This window comes from Solea solea, chromosome 6 (genome assembly GCF_958295425.1).
Source record: "Solea solea chromosome 6, fSolSol10.1, whole genome shotgun sequence".
Taxonomy (NCBI): domain Eukaryota; kingdom Metazoa; phylum Chordata; class Actinopteri; order Pleuronectiformes; family Soleidae; genus Solea; species Solea solea.
In genome coordinates, this window is record NC_081139.1 from 24,522,435 (window position 1) to 24,538,342 (window position 15,908).

A 15,908-nucleotide genomic window follows, 5' to 3' on the forward strand; every position below is an offset into this window, starting at 1 on the left:
CATTCAGCGAGACATTGGCGTTATGATAGCCAGCTAGTTAATGTTTGCTAGCTACTTAGTAAGCACTTAGCGATAGCTCAAGCTGGTGTACCATTTGTGTATTATGTTTGTAACTTACCTTAATGTGTTTCTTCAAATTCAAAGGTGAATTTTTGAAGGCCATTATTTCACAATCCTTCGGGAGGCAGAGTAGGTTTGGTTTCATTCTATATGAATGGTCTTTTTTACGCCCACAAATGAAAACATAGACTCTAAGTAACGATCACTCGAAGAAGTTGAAGGTGTTGAAGGAGGCGTTTCTGGTTCTTCTTCCATCTCGAAACAAGCAGGCAACTGAAGTGTTCTCCATGCAGGTGAGAACTGAGAAAGCACTTCCCTGAGGCACCTGGGCAATCTGCTGTCCCACCATTAGATGTCAATTTATTTATTTATTTATTCATTTTTTTTACACACTGGACCTTTAAAATGACATTCACGGACAATTATTAGCCTATAAAGCCTACTGATGTTGTCCGGTCTAAAGAGTTGGGGACCCTGAAAAAGAGAATTCAGTAGTGAGTCACTGAATCACCCTCTAGTGGCCATGGAAAGACTGAAAGATGAATTAAGCCATATTATAATATTGTTGTAAAATTCCTCATGCAGCAAGATAATAAAAGAGAGTTTAATCATATATCACTGTAATCTCACTGAGCCAACACACTGGAAATCTCTGTGGGAATATTAAATCAATATTACAGCAATTATTGATGAGGGGCAGCATTTTACAGTGTGTCGAGAGTGCAATTACTGCTCTCTTACAGAGTTTTTTATTGAGATGTAATACAGGGCTTAAGTGACGTTTCATCTCTATCCACCATTGAGGAATAATGGATGATATTTTTTGTGTGGGTGGTACATCTCTACAAAGAGAGCTGTCTTTAGCTGTGAGGTCAAAGGTTAAAGTGTCCCACATGTAACATCATCAAGAACAAGTGCAGTTTAAAATAAGTGGGAGTTTAAGGTCTTTCATAACACATTGTTGTTGACTCTGCATGACTGACTGTAAATATAAAAAGTGCAGAACTCCCGAAACTGAATGGGAATGAACAAAAGCTTTTCCTCAGTTTAAAACAGGAGTAAATAATCAAATGAATAATGGTTGAGTTCCACTCGGCTTATATTATAGTTATATTATATTATATTATAGTGTCAGTGTGCATGCTGGTTCATTGTCACACTGTCCTAACTTAAATGAATTGAATAAATCCATTAAAAAAAAGAAAATCAAGTAAAAAAAATATTTCAATTGAACGTGTTTCCTCAGTATCTGATCACATCATGGTAATTGTATGCCTTAATATAATACATTTCTTACATAGCACCTTTAAAATAACAGATATTCAATATTTTAAGTTTTTAAAACGACATACTAACTAGAATGTGTCCAGATAATGACACCAAATAATATTTTAAATGCAAATTGTGATTCCACAACATCTTTCCACGTTCTTTGACAGGACATTGACCTGACGTCATAATATATGAACATTTATGTCAGGCAAACGGGGGTCAACAACTTTGGAAAAAAGTTACCAAGCGAACAAACCGTTTCTGAAGCAGCAAGAGTTTGTGAAGAGTCCACGTCTCCGCTAGATGGCGCCAGTGTCCATATCTTCGGGTCGGTAAAAGAGAGGGGCTGGGGGGGCGGCTGGATGTTGTAGACTTGGGAGGGGGAGGAGGTGGGGGAGCAGGGTATGAGTGTGTGTATTTGGGAGTGTTTTTGAGGCTCGTGGAGCTGCGGGGGGAACTTGAAAACTTCGTCGCTTAACGCCGAACGCGACGTGTGAGCGGACAGTCCGCTATCTGAAGCCTGAATTGGCTGCCCTCAGTCCAGCTGTGGTCGACAGCGGAGGACCCGGTCCGGTTCTCAGCATTGGAACGATTTCCGGCACAACATGGATGATTTAGGTGAGTTCTCTTACCGTGAACGCAACACTCAACACTGGCAGCAGCGCGTGGGGCGTGTGTGTGCATGTGTGCGTGTTGTTAGCACAAACAATTGTTGTTTAGTCTGAGCGTTGGCTAATGGCAGCGGCTGTGTGTTTTTTGGGTCAACGGTGAATTGACTGGATATAAATATTTGGGCTTTGTAGGTGAAGTTAACCAGGCTCCGCTGAGGCAACGTGTCCAGAAAGGCCTGACACAAACGCAGCTGGCATGATAATGAACCTAATTAACGTGTCTCGCAGCCGTGGCGAACGGACGCGTGTCAGTGACCGCGGTTTTCTGTCAAACGTGTTCCTCTACACCCGTGGACCAGCTATGACGTGTACGGTGTACTGCAGAACTAGTCCAGGAACTTTTTAATCGTCAGAAGTATCAGAAACTTGACCACTGTCCACTCTCTGACACACGAACCCTTTGTGCCCCTGCTGACTGCCAGGATTACATAACTGCCTCTCACTGCAGGTGATGTTGAAACCCCTGATGAGCAGGGCCGGCCCTAGCCATTTTGCTGTCCTTGGGAAGGGTGGGATTTGGTGGCCACTCCCCTCACCCCTAATGCTTTGGGCCATGTCCAGATGTAAATGGCACGAAATGTAAACAATCTTTTTCCTTGCCCTTTTCAAAAAGTTCTGCGTAAACACAGCATCGTTAGAGGAAATGTCTCCGTCCACATGGAACCAGGACAGGAAAGTTGTTGAACAGGACTGTAGGTTGTGCTCTACTGTTACACCAAAAACAAGAAGATGTTGTAAACATTAGATATAATAACAGAAACGGAGAGACAGAATCAACCGAGCCAGAGGAAAGAAAGGGAATAATGTCTAAATACTTTCCGTGAAGGATATGCATAATTGTACAATTCTGAGTTAAATCCATGTAACTGTATTTACTGCAGATGGAGAGTCAGACACACACTCACACACACAGCGCTGTGCTCATACACCGTGTGCTTCAGTCACAGACAAGAACAAGCTGTGGATGTTCAGTGCAACTGACTAAGTGTGGAACAATCACTGATCTGTTTTGCTTTTTCAAATGAAAATAGGTTTCCTCCTCTCTTTATTTTACAATTCAACACTTTTTTCACTCCTGTGTGTGAAATCTCTAAAGACAGCACATGTGCTATTGATATCTAGAGTCTTTTCAGACTGACTTCAGTTACTTTTCATTGACAGTAGTTGGTAACACTGACAAACAAGCTCCAAATACATGACAATGAATGACAGCACAAGATAGAGGTGGGAATATGACCTGACAAAAAAGTATGCATATTCACCTAAACCTGTTTCTATGTGGACGGCCCCTTGGTCAGAACGGAGAGTTTACAAACAGAGCCAATGCACAGGCTTGAGTAGACGCACATTCCACATTGGCCAGTCCAGGTGGCGCAAGTAGCGCTCTGCATTCTTTGGGTTGTTGCATCATTTGTTGAAAAATGTTAACTTTGGTGAAAACGTTGCCTCATGCAATGTCGCGAAAACCAAACAGCGTTTAGATTCTCAGAATGAGGTCGCGAGTATGATGGCCAGCCAGACTCGGTTGCTTCATGATGTTCACACCTGGAACTTTGACATGTTTCTTGGAGCGCTACTAGCTTTCACATATTAATTTATTTTTGGTGAAAACGAGCTGCAATGACCTGTCCCATGATCCTTGTTTGAAGGATAAAGTGGTAGACAGTGAGTGAGTGAGTGAGCTGCAAGAAAGGGTTTTGTCGCAATATTGATTGGGATTTGTTGTGGACGACTCCCCCTCACTTCTGTCACCTATGTCAAAATTGTTGTGTAAAGTAGCTTTGAGGGGTCATCAACATTAGAAAAGCACTATATAAATACAGACCATTTACCATTTAAATCTCCTCACTTCTGCATGATCTACAGCATGTTGAGCTTAGAAGAGCAGATGCATTCAAGAAACCTCATAAATTTGATCCCTTCTGCAAACACATATGCAGTAGTAGATGCACATCAAATTAGGTAGTCATTGGCGTAGAAAGGTTTTTTGAAAATCATTGCTAAACCCCCCCAAAACCATCCTGGACTAGTTCTCACTTAATTAGTAAACATTTTTCTATGGGGTTAGTGGTCTCAGTCACTAGTTTCAGATCTTCTTCAATAGAACATGATGTCAATTTTATAAATTATGCTCCCATTTAAAGGAAATTGGACATAAATAAATCATGGCACATATGAGTGGACACAAGTGTAATTGACATCTGGTATGATCCAATAGGTGCTTCGGCAGAGGTGACATCTGTGAACTTCTGGTTGCAAATAATGGGAGATTGTTTTGCGACATCTATTTCTTACGATTGCAAAACGTCTTTCTGTCGTTCTGCATTTATTAATTTTGCTTAGAATCTGAATTCCATGGGAAAGGAAACCCTATTTGACCTATTCTTTTTGTGTATGTCTGGCACCCATCTGAAAGTGCCACCCTTGGTTTCAGCCTATTGTCACTAGTTTTTGTGTGTTGCATGTAAAATGAAGTCATGGCATTTTCATGTAGCCGTGCTATGATGACTCCACCCACGTTGAGGAGCCGTTACGCTAAATGTTTTTTCAGATTTCCTTGCTGTAACATATCGTGTTCGTGACTACTGTGATCTAATCATGCCAGTGTAACCGATTGTCTGGGGGTCGCCTGAAGTGTTCATAAAATGAATAACAAAAAATGGATAAAAGGGACGAGACGCGGGTTAGCTGGTTCAGGTAGCCACCGCTTCCCGCTTAACACTTTTATTATTAGCGTAGAACAAGAACAGTGGAAGTTTGCCAACCACAACATGACGTCATCTCAGAGAGATAAGCTAACAGTCTGTTACACGTTAAACAAACGCATGCGCAGTATTGCATCGTATTTCATGCCACACATGACATCTCTCACGCTGAGAAGTGATAACGCTTACCACACATGGATTAGTAATCTATGAATCAATGATGCAAAGGCTGATTGCTCTGCGTAGTTCAGTCCTACAGCTGTCTTGAATTAGCAACCAATCAGCCAATCAGAAAATAGCGTTTCTTGTTGTTGAAAATAGCATTTCCACTGCACTACTCGATCCACGAAGGTGCAGGAAAGCACATGAATGCTGTGAATGCGTGCACAGGTTTCGAGTAGATAGATAGATAGATAGATACTTTATTCATCTCACAGAGAAATTCACATTGTACACATGTAAAACAGCACAGTCAGGTAATCACTTCAATTACGTTTAAAGTGTAAGTTTTTGAAGTGCACCATTCATAAGCTAAAATGCATGCATGCGCACACACACACACACACACAGACACAGACAATGATCAATGCTGTTTAAGGGTAAAATGTGGGTCCAAAAAAGGCAAAAATACTAGGTTTAGTGGAATTTGTTCTTTATTATATTAACATATTATCGTCAAATCCTTCTGTCTCATCATGTTAGCCCCGTGGCTTTGAGTTTACCTTGGTAACTGAAAGGTTGATGGTGACATAGACCGGAAGCTCCAATTAACGCTGCGTTTGTGTGTGTATCTGCGTCATTACCTCGTTTATGAAACCCTAAAGTTTCAGAACAAACAGTTCAGCCACTGCTGAGAAAATAGTGTTGTATTGTTTTCCTGGGCTCTGTGAAGCGGATCGACACTTCCTTAATTTGATGTCGTCATCAGAAATCCTCACCACCGTAGCGCCTCCCGGTGCGGGCACTAGTCCGGGCACATCCGGTTGCGTACATTCAACCGCAGAAGAAGAAGAAGAACTAGTCTCGTTGTAGCTGCTGAAATGCAGAGCATCCACCGTGCCAGAGGGGGAGCTGTGTATCTGAGAGCTGGCCTATCTATTACGTCACTTCCAGGTACCTGGCCAATCACAGGACAGTAGGAAAGCTCTCGTTGGCTGGCCAATCACAGCAACTGTTTGGTCTGAAACAGCGCGGCTGACGAGAGTGTCAGTGAGGAGATATTTTGATCGGCTCGTTTGCAGCGATTAGGAGGTTTTTAATCATGAAAACAAGTTAATATATGTAAGTAGACCTCCATAACTAACATATATGTGTGATACAAGCATTCTATGTCGCCTTTAAGTTTCGCACGACATGCTGAAAATGCATTGAAGCATAGTCACACTCACTGGGTGCTTAAAAACCAAGTGAGTGTGCCCTACCCCACTATGCAGCCATTACATCAAAGATGATAAACAAACTTCTTGCGAAATCCATTCGTAATGTTTCACCACTCTCTATGAACTCTTGGGTCAGGCAAAGTGTTCTCCCTGTTGTTGTGTCATGGAGCACCTGTTGGTATCCAGTTTGGGATACCAAAACCAGCCACCTTGAATGAGACCGCACCAAAAATATTGGTCACTGTATCCAGTGAACATTTTTGCAGACCTTCTCAGCTTACATGGGTGAAGGGCTTTCCTTATAGTTGCAGCTTATAAAAGGAGTGTTACACAACCCAGTGTAATTACCATGTCACAAGGTTGTAAATTCTGTCATCGTTTTAGCACAGACCTGTAAAAATGTGGCACATGAGATGCCCCCCTCCCCATTGTCGTAAACATAGTATTGGAGTTAGAGTGACAGAGAGATGTGTTTTTCCCCTCCATTTTTAAAAAAAATTTGAATTAAATTTTTTTAATTTTTAAGTGATGGTTCTGATATGGCTTGGATGCAGTGGGGGATCTGAAGAAGGGACCCAGCATGTATTTATAGCAGAGGAGAGTCCCTTTTCTCAAGAGCTCAGGCATCACATGCATATTAACCTTCCACCACATTCCATTCCCAATTCTTCACACCTGAATTTTTCAATTATAGCAGTTTTTCACTATTCCTACATTGCCCCCAACAAAGCAGTGATTCTTGCAAGCGGGTCTCCTCTCCTTTCTGTGCATCTTCCCTGTGATATGGGCACACATTCATTTTGACATATGCTAATGCTTCCACCAGCATCACCTGTGGGTGCAGACTGAACACAGCTCTCAGGCAACCACGGTGTCATGGTGGATCAGGCCCTCGTGCAGGGATTGGGCCTCTATCCTGCACTGCCCCACCCTCTCCCATCCCACTCCTCACCATTCCTGTGGTCAACCACATAGGAAGCTGCAGGCTGCAATCTATTGACAGTTAAAAGCAGCCTGATTTTGCCAGAGAGCCGATTTTAGGAAGATCAGAATGAGCAAAGATTGATTTGCTTGATAGCTCAGTTATCAGGTGTTTACACTGTCTCCTGTTGATAATGAAAGTGTGTAGTACAAATAGTAATAGTTGCACTGAAGTATGTTCGGCTGTGCTAAAATGTATTTATATAGTTTATGGTTCCTTTTTGCAGTTTAGATACCGTGGCATGTTTTCATGCAAACTTTCATTGACCTCCCCTCCGCAGCTATCAGTGCTACCAGGCTTTGCTCTGTGCATCACTGCTCTGGACCTGCACCAACAGGACATGAATATCAAATAGCCTCCAAAGTTAACTTCCATTTTACCGACTTTGATGTGCTTTGATTTTGTGTTTAAGTCTGCAAATGCAGTTATTATACTATATTTTTACTAACACCAATTGAGATCTGATGTTGCCTAGTTTCAGAAAACAAAACCCAGTGTTGCCTCAGTGTTTACACACCCCATGAAACATCACATTTGTCTTTGCTCTGTTCATATCTAAAGCTGGGGGGACACTACAAGATTTTTTGCCCGATTTAGCTTCAGCACAATAGAAGAGTTATTCTAAAAAGCACTCTTTGAGTGTGAATCCAGTTGGCTTTCTTTTTTCTTCAGCAATAACAAAACCCCCGATCAACTTAAGTCGCCATCTCCATCCACCCTCAGCTTAATGTAACAAGGGGGCCTTGCTACACTGAATGCTAAGTCCCTTGTGTCTGACACATGCACATAAATCACACACAGAATCGATGTAGCATTTAGAGGTTTGGGACAATCCTCTGTGTCTCTTCTAGTCCATCTGGTTAATTTTTAAAATGAAAACGCCGTAGGGCTTTGAAATGTACAGAGCACATATTGGTGTGTTGGTGCAGACAGACAGCTCTGAAGGGGAAGCTGACTAAGCAGCGACAGCTCTACACTCAGCCAACCGTCATGTCATCTCTCATGGACCAAATGCACTGCTACAACAGCCTGCAGGGTCGATATCCGAACAACTACTGTAGGTCTTTGCTTTTGGAACCAGAAAGTAAGAGTATGTTTTACTCTTACTTTGTAAGCCAAACATAGGGTCTGGAGCAAAATGTGACTAAGTCATGGATCTGTGCCTTTTTAACTGTAGACGAGCTGTTTTACGGTTGCATTACAGTACAGAAAAAAGAACCGTCATGTTCTTTTTTCTGATGTTTGTCAGCTGAGTTTAATGGGCCCTTTTTATTTGGTGTTCTCTCATCTAGCTCGACATGGTGGGAAGTGGCCTTAATGACCTCTCTTGTTGTGGCAGTCATGAGGTTTCTTTGTTCTTGATCAGAATAGTCCATTTAAGGTGACAGACATTATGCTAGTCACACAGCTTGTGGACATGCTTCATCCTGTACTATTTTTGTGGACTTCCTTAATGTGAGCAGAAGGAACACTGGCCTAATGTACGTAGTTGTCAGTGCTGTAGTGCAGAATTTTACATTAGTCATTTGTCGCTCTGTGTTTCTCGGCAAGACAGACAGAAGCAACAGTGGCATTGCTTTTGTAAAGTGTATTAGTATATTACATGTATAATATGGTCAAAGCTGTAATAATCATTCCACTAGGAAAACAGCTGGTGTCACAGTTTTCCTTCACTGAAGAAAAAAAAACTGTAGTGAACAATATGATACTGTAATTGTGTGACAATAAAAACATTTTTTTTGTATAAAAGTAGTATGAAATGTTAATTTTGTGCTATTTATTGCTATTGTTTGCCGTGTCACAATCACAGGGCACGGTATTAGCAAATAGATGTTAAGGCATTTCCTCAATGTGTCCTTGACGGACAGGAAAGACATTGAAGCAACACAAAGAAACAAAAGACACAGAACAAACGGGGTAATTTTACAAACTGGAGAAGAACTTTGTCCAGTACCTTTTATGTGGATATGAATTGACTTGAATACAGGATATGAAATTAAGCTCATAGAGCAGAGCCTTAAGCCATGTTTGAAAAAGAAACCACTGTTATGATATCAGCTCGTAGCTCCAGCGTAATAATACGGTTGTCATTTTAATGTGGGGCTCCTTAGAGGTGCGGTGGCCTTTGAAACACACCTGCGTGGGTTTTCATGCTTTCCTCTAATCGGCTGTAAAATGTCATTTTCTGCTGAGGTTGTATAGTTGGCGTGGCTTCAGGCTCAAATGACACGTCACAGTTTTATTAGCAAATGGGTTTTTGCCGAGCAGGTTTCCTCTGGTCTTGGCACAGGTTTAAATACTTGCAGCACGCTGCTGCTGCTGCTGGCCTTTTTGTGATATTAAGCCATCACAATAAAAGCCTTAGTGAATTGGGATGTTTGGAGGGGGCGGAGTCCCACTGAGTGTGCACATGTGAGTGAAAATGTGTGTGTGTTTTCTAGATTGCTGATGTTTCGGCTGGATTTACAGTCAGGATCTGGCCTGTTAAAGAGAATAAATATGTAGGACTGATCTAGCATCAGTGATGCTGGGTCAGGATTACTATTAACCTACAGTAAACCTGTAGGTTAATAGGGTAGGCAGTATAGTCCACAAGGGTGTGGACTTAATAAAACACATGCAGGGACCCACAGATCAGATAGGGCTGATTCCCCCCCAGTGGAATTATTTGTCCTGTTTTGCAGACCTTCCATCCTTTTCCCTCTGTCCTTGTCCTGCCTGAGGGAGACAAAGAGCATCTTGTCTCTGGTGCTGTGACCTACTTTAGCCCAGAAAAGACAGAATCAACAGAACCCATCATTCTTGACTTTTGAAATAGTAGCCGGACATTTGTATCTTAACTCGCGGCCTTTAATCAATGTCACCAAGCAATGCTTGTTAGGTTTTTTTTTTTTTTTTCAATTGTGCAATTCTCAGAATAAATGTGACCACAGCATTGTTTCTTGTATCTTAACACATTGTGCTTTCTCATGACCAGATGAAGCATTTTAAAGCCACTGCTGCATGCGAACACATATATACCACAGAGAAGCAGTTTTCACCCACAGCAGTTACTATCTGACTCAGAGGAGGGAGGGGAGTAACAGGAGTCTTTGACTGGTGTTTCAGTTCCTGATCATCTCTCTCTTTTCTTTTCTCTTTGGCTGTTGTAGTCACATGTGGCGTTTGATATGAGATGATGTTTTAATTTGTCCTTTAACTCATGGTTTTATCAATGAAATGATTCTGGTCATGAGGGATTGAAAAAGGAAAATAAAAGTACAACTCTGTTACAGCTGTAACTGTGACTGTATGTTAGGAGAAGTTGTATGTTGAAAGGTAAACCGATAAAAAAGGGAACTGAAAGAGATGAACTGGTCAATGCCTCATAATGAATAACAAGCAGAAATACAGCAACATATTAAGTTTCCATGCTTGTTTTCAGTGTGGTGTTTCTGGTTCCTTATTTGAGATTTATTGAAGAACCAAGACAGTGTGTGTGAACTGTTCTGACACATTTTTGGGCTGGAGCTTTTATATGTATTTACTGAAGTTAAAAAAGGGTGAGGTGTCAAACTGGTGGCAACTATCGCTTGTGTTGCACCCTTGTCGGACCATTTAAGTTACTTGGCCATCAGTTTATTAAAAGACGAGAAAAAGCACTCCTAAAAGTGAAAACCTCTTCCAGTTTCCAGGCAGTTTCTCACAGTGTCAATACACTCTATATTCCTTTAAACATGAGCATAAATGGCAAAATTTATGCCATTTTCTAGTTGAGGAAGATTGAGACCATTAACTACGGGGGGATGTTTTAAAGATGTAAATAAAGTGAAGTAGAAGCTTCTTTTCCCATAGACTTTCATAACTTTCGTTATTTTGCAACCAGCAGAGTTGTACTCATTCTTTTTTCCTGATTTAGCTTCATTGGCAAACGGAAAAATTACCAAAACTTACAATTATGTCCTAATGTGTCCTTTATTTTGTGTTATGCTGCTCATAAACAGACACGTGTGGGTAAAAAATAAATGTTTAAAGGGGGCATGGTGGAATTTATGTGAATACATAACGTGATTTTAGACTTTTAGGCCTACTCTGAACCTGGTTTTCAGGCGGGATCATACTGATTGTTTCCCCTGGCTTCCAATTCGTATGGTAGGCTACAAGCCAGCTTTATATTTTCAGCTCATAAAAAGCATTGTAAGCATTTGTCATTTCAATTGAACAGAATATAGGGCAGCAATTAAGAAAACTTCAACCAAGCTTCTTTTTTTTTTTTAACTTATTTTTAATGTAACAGATAGTAACAGACCGCTTGGGTGGTCTGTAATGTCCTGCTGTTGCTTTGACCATCATGGTCATCCATCATCTACTGTACATCTACTCACACAGGTCTGTGTTAAACAGCGAGGTATTTATAGCAAGCCTAGATGCCTCAGCGTGTCTCTGGTTGGAGTGGGCAGCCTGGCTGAGAGTCACCTGCATGCTGTTTGTTGTTGTATTGTTGTAATGTGTGTTTGTGTGCATCTAATGTCATTTTCATTTTGCAGTAGTGCCTCTGCTGAAGCACTCCAAATAAATCCAGGCATAGGCCTCCTGCTGCGTGACACAAGCCCAGAGGGGAGTGAAGCATAATTCTGTGTGTGTGCGCCCATCTCTTTCTTTTTTTCTTCTCCCTTCAAGTGGAGGCAAAGAGGGGGATTTGTCATTTCTGTGATGGTCTGTCCGTCTGAGTCTCAAGGCCTCTTTCCGCCAAATAGAACATGGAAGCATGTTACATCGTGTACAATGTCTGACCAACACTGCGAGCAGGGGTTATTTTTTACTTGGCACTGTTGGTATAAATATGACAGACAATTGTATGCAGATGTCTTTGTAACAGCTGACATTTTGTTTTCTTTCATCCGTCTTATCTTGCTTCTACTTCTCCATTTTCTGTGTTGTGACAGCGAGTCTGCACGTCTCTCGACTCTTTCTCTTCATATTCGCAAAGCGAGCTGTGGCATGTCAGGAATTCTCGTATCAGCCGCCCCGCACATTACAACACATCAGATGCACAGGGAAGACATAAAAGGACAGAGAGCAGGAGGATGTAGAGAAAGGGGGTCGGAGAACACAGGAAAACTTGCAGCACAGGCTGAATCTTGCATGTTCACCGCTGATATTCACTCTGTGACTTTTACTTTAATGTCAGCACATTTTTCAACCTCTCTGAAAGAGCTTGTTCTCTCTGTGCAGGGGGGGCATAAGCAGAAGCTTTACCAAGCTCTTATGCACAACTCAATATCACCCCCTAGAGGTTGTTGTAGGAGCTATAGAACCATTTTCCCTGACATGAACGGGCAGGGCTAAATAAACATGATGATGTGTTGAGTAGTGGACAGCAATGATTGACTCTTTGCAGTGGTCAGCAATGATAGGAGCTCCGGCTGTGTGAAGCGAGCAGGATGTCCTGTCAAGGATAATAGAGGCTCGTCTCTGTTCACGTCCACGAGTTTTATTGATTAAACCTCACTGAGTGAAAGTAGTGCTCCAAGATTGCTTTGTCTAATTACATCCCATTTATATTTGATGTTACTTTTCTCTGTCAAAGGTTGTGATTTAAGTGCTTATCCAACATCTGTCCTGGCATCTGCTGTCAGCATAGTTGACTCCTCAAATTGTTTCCTCTCTATAGTAAGTTTCCTGTTGTTGTTTTTTTCATCTTTCCTTCTATCACCCCAGTTTTCCCAGCCCCCTTTCACTCGCTCGCCCTCTCTCTCTTCCTCTGTTTCTTGTGTAATGAGCTCCATGCGGAGCAGTGTTCATGTAATTAAAATACACACCATTCATCTGGGAGGAAGGGAGTCTCCTTAATCTGTGTCAACCCACATTTTAGCCTCTGGGGATTTGCGTGCTGCGCTCCATGCACACACTCGTCGCAGTTTCACTCACTATCTCTCAGTGTTTGAGCCCAGATGTGTCCTGCCATGTCCCACTGAGTGGTGTGGGTATGGAGGCTTATAGAACGCAGAGGTGTTGTGCTCATTAGACACTGTGGCTACATCCATGCTACTGTGTTTGAAGTGGAAACACAGTAAGGTTAGTACTAACCCTAAGAACATGTGTCACAAGTGTAAACAGGAAGTTTACACTTTTCTGCACAGTGCTACTAACCAGACACAAGTGGTTTGTTATGAGGCAGTGTGAAACTGGGGCTGGAAGATATGACCAAAAAGGTATAATGATTAAATACTTTCAAATGAGTTTATAGTTTTCATGATAAATGATTATGTCAGTTAATTAATAACTTTTAATAAAATCAATAGAAATTGATTTTTGCTCCTGAGTGAAAGTTGATGAAACAAGTTGGGGTTTTAAACTTGTACTGTACTTTTTTAAAAGAGAACTTTCACATATGTACTGTATGTAAAACCTTGCATTGTATGCAGTGTGTGTACAAATGCATCAACATTGCTTTAATATAATTAAATTATATTGCAATAGTATGTTCTTGAGTTATTCTCCAGCCCTATAGGTGAAACCTGTGGTTGAGAAGAGCTAATCAGGAAGTGAGTGTGGTTAATGGTATTATTGTTAAAATACAGTGGGCACGGCATGTGCACTGCATCAACCCAAAACACATGCAGGAGGAGAAACACCTTGCAAAAACGAACCGATACAAAATCGAAAACACACGCAGAAGAGAAAACACACACAAACCCCAAAACACACGCAGGAGGAGAAACACGCTGCAAAAACAAACCGACACAAAACGTTGTTTTGTTTTTGCAGTGTGTTTCTGTTGATGCATGTGTTCTGTTTCTTTCTGCAGATAATTTTTCTTTTGCAGCTCGTTTCTCACATTGTACTTGTTTTTGTTTTGGTTTGAATCTGCAGCATTTGTGAATATGCAGCTTGTTTCTCCTCCTGCATGTGTTTTAGGTTGTTGCAGTGCGTTTGCCCCTGTCGGCCACCATAGTATTTGGAGCACAATCAATGACTTTTAAATGAAAACAGAATTGTGTGGCTGTAGTAGGGCTGTCCAACCATGGAATAAAAAATAATAATAATAATCGAGATTATTTGGGTGAAATTTAAATCATGATTACTCATTGACTTGAACTTGAAACAAATGGATTTGATTGCCCATTTAAAGAAAAGTCACTTTGAACATAACATTTTGAATAAACCTTTTTAATGAACCTTAAAATTACTATAAATGATTGTATATTGTATACACCTTTTACTCACATTGCATGATTAACCCTGGGAGTCCACTGAATACATGTTCTCATAATAATGTAAATCAAAGAGAGCCACACTTGATCCCAATCAAGTTGACATACTTGTCTTTCTCTCAAATAATATCAGAAATGAAGCTGTTTGTATTGAGAAACGGCTACTGGATGTAACGTTATTACATTTTAGATAAAGAGCGGAACGGAATACTCGGAGCGGGGTGTTTATTTCATCCCACTATACTGACACGCTATACTGTGTGTGTGTGTGGGGTGGGGGGCTTGTTTTCATTATTTTGTTTGGGGACTTTTATATCTGTTCTTATAAAACTTTTTTCCCCACATAAAATGACTGATGCTCTTTGCAATAATGTATATTTAAACATAGTCATATAAAGTTATCTCTCTTTGCATAGCATACAAATCATGTCGTCACTTTTTTACAATGTGTGCTCATTTTTACTGTAGTTCCATTTTTGTTCACTGGGGAACAAGTCTGTGCCTTGCACTAGGGTCTGCATGTGTCATGGTATGTTTCCTTGGCAAAGGAGGCTGACACACCTCTGTGTGTTAGTGTAGTGCTGTGGATGGGCCAGAGCTTGTCTTGCGTGCAGCACTGAGTGAAGAAAAGCAAATCCTGAAACTACTAGTTTAACCCATCAACTCTGAATTACAGGAGTAAACGAGCTGCTGATATTACGATAACTTGCTTCAGTAATATAAGACATAGACATTAAAGTAGGTGTACAGATCTCAGGGAGTGTGTTTCATGTCGCCTGGAGGCACATGTTTGAGCAGTGACTCCATTTTGGAGCAGCAGATTCTTTATAAGCAAGGTTAAAGCCGGTTCAGCCAGAGAGAACTAAGTTGATTAACATCTCTTGTGTAAACCATCTGGACTAACATCTGTTGACTGAGGTCTCCATCAGCTGCAATATAGCATTGTTCTTACAGTAACAACAGATGTTATATGCAAGTTCTGAGTTCTCCAGATACAGACTCTGATGTAATTGTTGTTTTTGGCCCTGTTTGTCTACGCTTGAGCAGCGTAACTCAAAATAATAAAGGATGGATTGGGATAAAAACCAAGAAAGGCTTGGATTTTGGTGGGTATCTGTAAACAGATTAGGATTACATTTTTTATTTAATCAATTCTTAATCTACAGGATAGGGGACTGTACATGGTTTTGCAGTGGAACCAACAGAGGTTACATGGCCAACAAGTGCTTTCTCTAGTTTTTACTTTGGTTTTATTTGGTAGTGTATGTAAAGTGGACTGTGTGGAGCTACTTGAAAGGTAGAGATAAAATGGAAGGCATTATCGAATGTCTGTTAGTTTAGTTGACAGCAGCATAAACATTTCTCTCTCTCCATATCTCTCACACACCTGTCTATCAGGTCAAATCAGTGTCGGCCATTAAATCATCCAAAATGTTTTTAGCGTCTCAAACAGGTAGCATAATTTTTTCTCTCAGACGGCCTACGAAAAAGGCACGGAGGCATTAATAGTCAGTTTTACAGTAAAATGAAGTGCATTGTGGGAAAAGTTGTCAAGAGCTCTTCAAATAAATCCACACTCTACCTTCATTGCCTCTTTATCTTGACTAGATGACGTGCTTAGACACTCATGTGTTAACTGACTT

At 41.0% G+C, this 15,908-nt stretch overlaps 1 protein-coding gene across 2 annotated transcripts in view; it reads left to right on the forward strand.

Annotated features, from left to right (window-relative positions):
* Positions 1 to 1,731: 1,731 nt before the first annotated feature.
* The window catches only part of LOC131460609 (paxillin-like), a 30,561-nt gene continuing 16,384 nt past the window's right edge, over positions 1,732 to 15,908 (forward strand). Inside the window, exon 1 of one of the 2 annotated variants that reach the window (XM_058631232.1) lies at positions 1,732 to 1,950. In XM_058631232.1, the coding sequence (XP_058487215.1) occupies positions 1,938 to 1,950 (13 nt within the window). In that variant the 5' untranslated portion in view covers positions 1,732 to 1,937. The remainder of the gene's footprint in view (positions 1,951 to 15,908) is intronic. The other variant, XM_058631234.1, reaches the window with a different exon arrangement.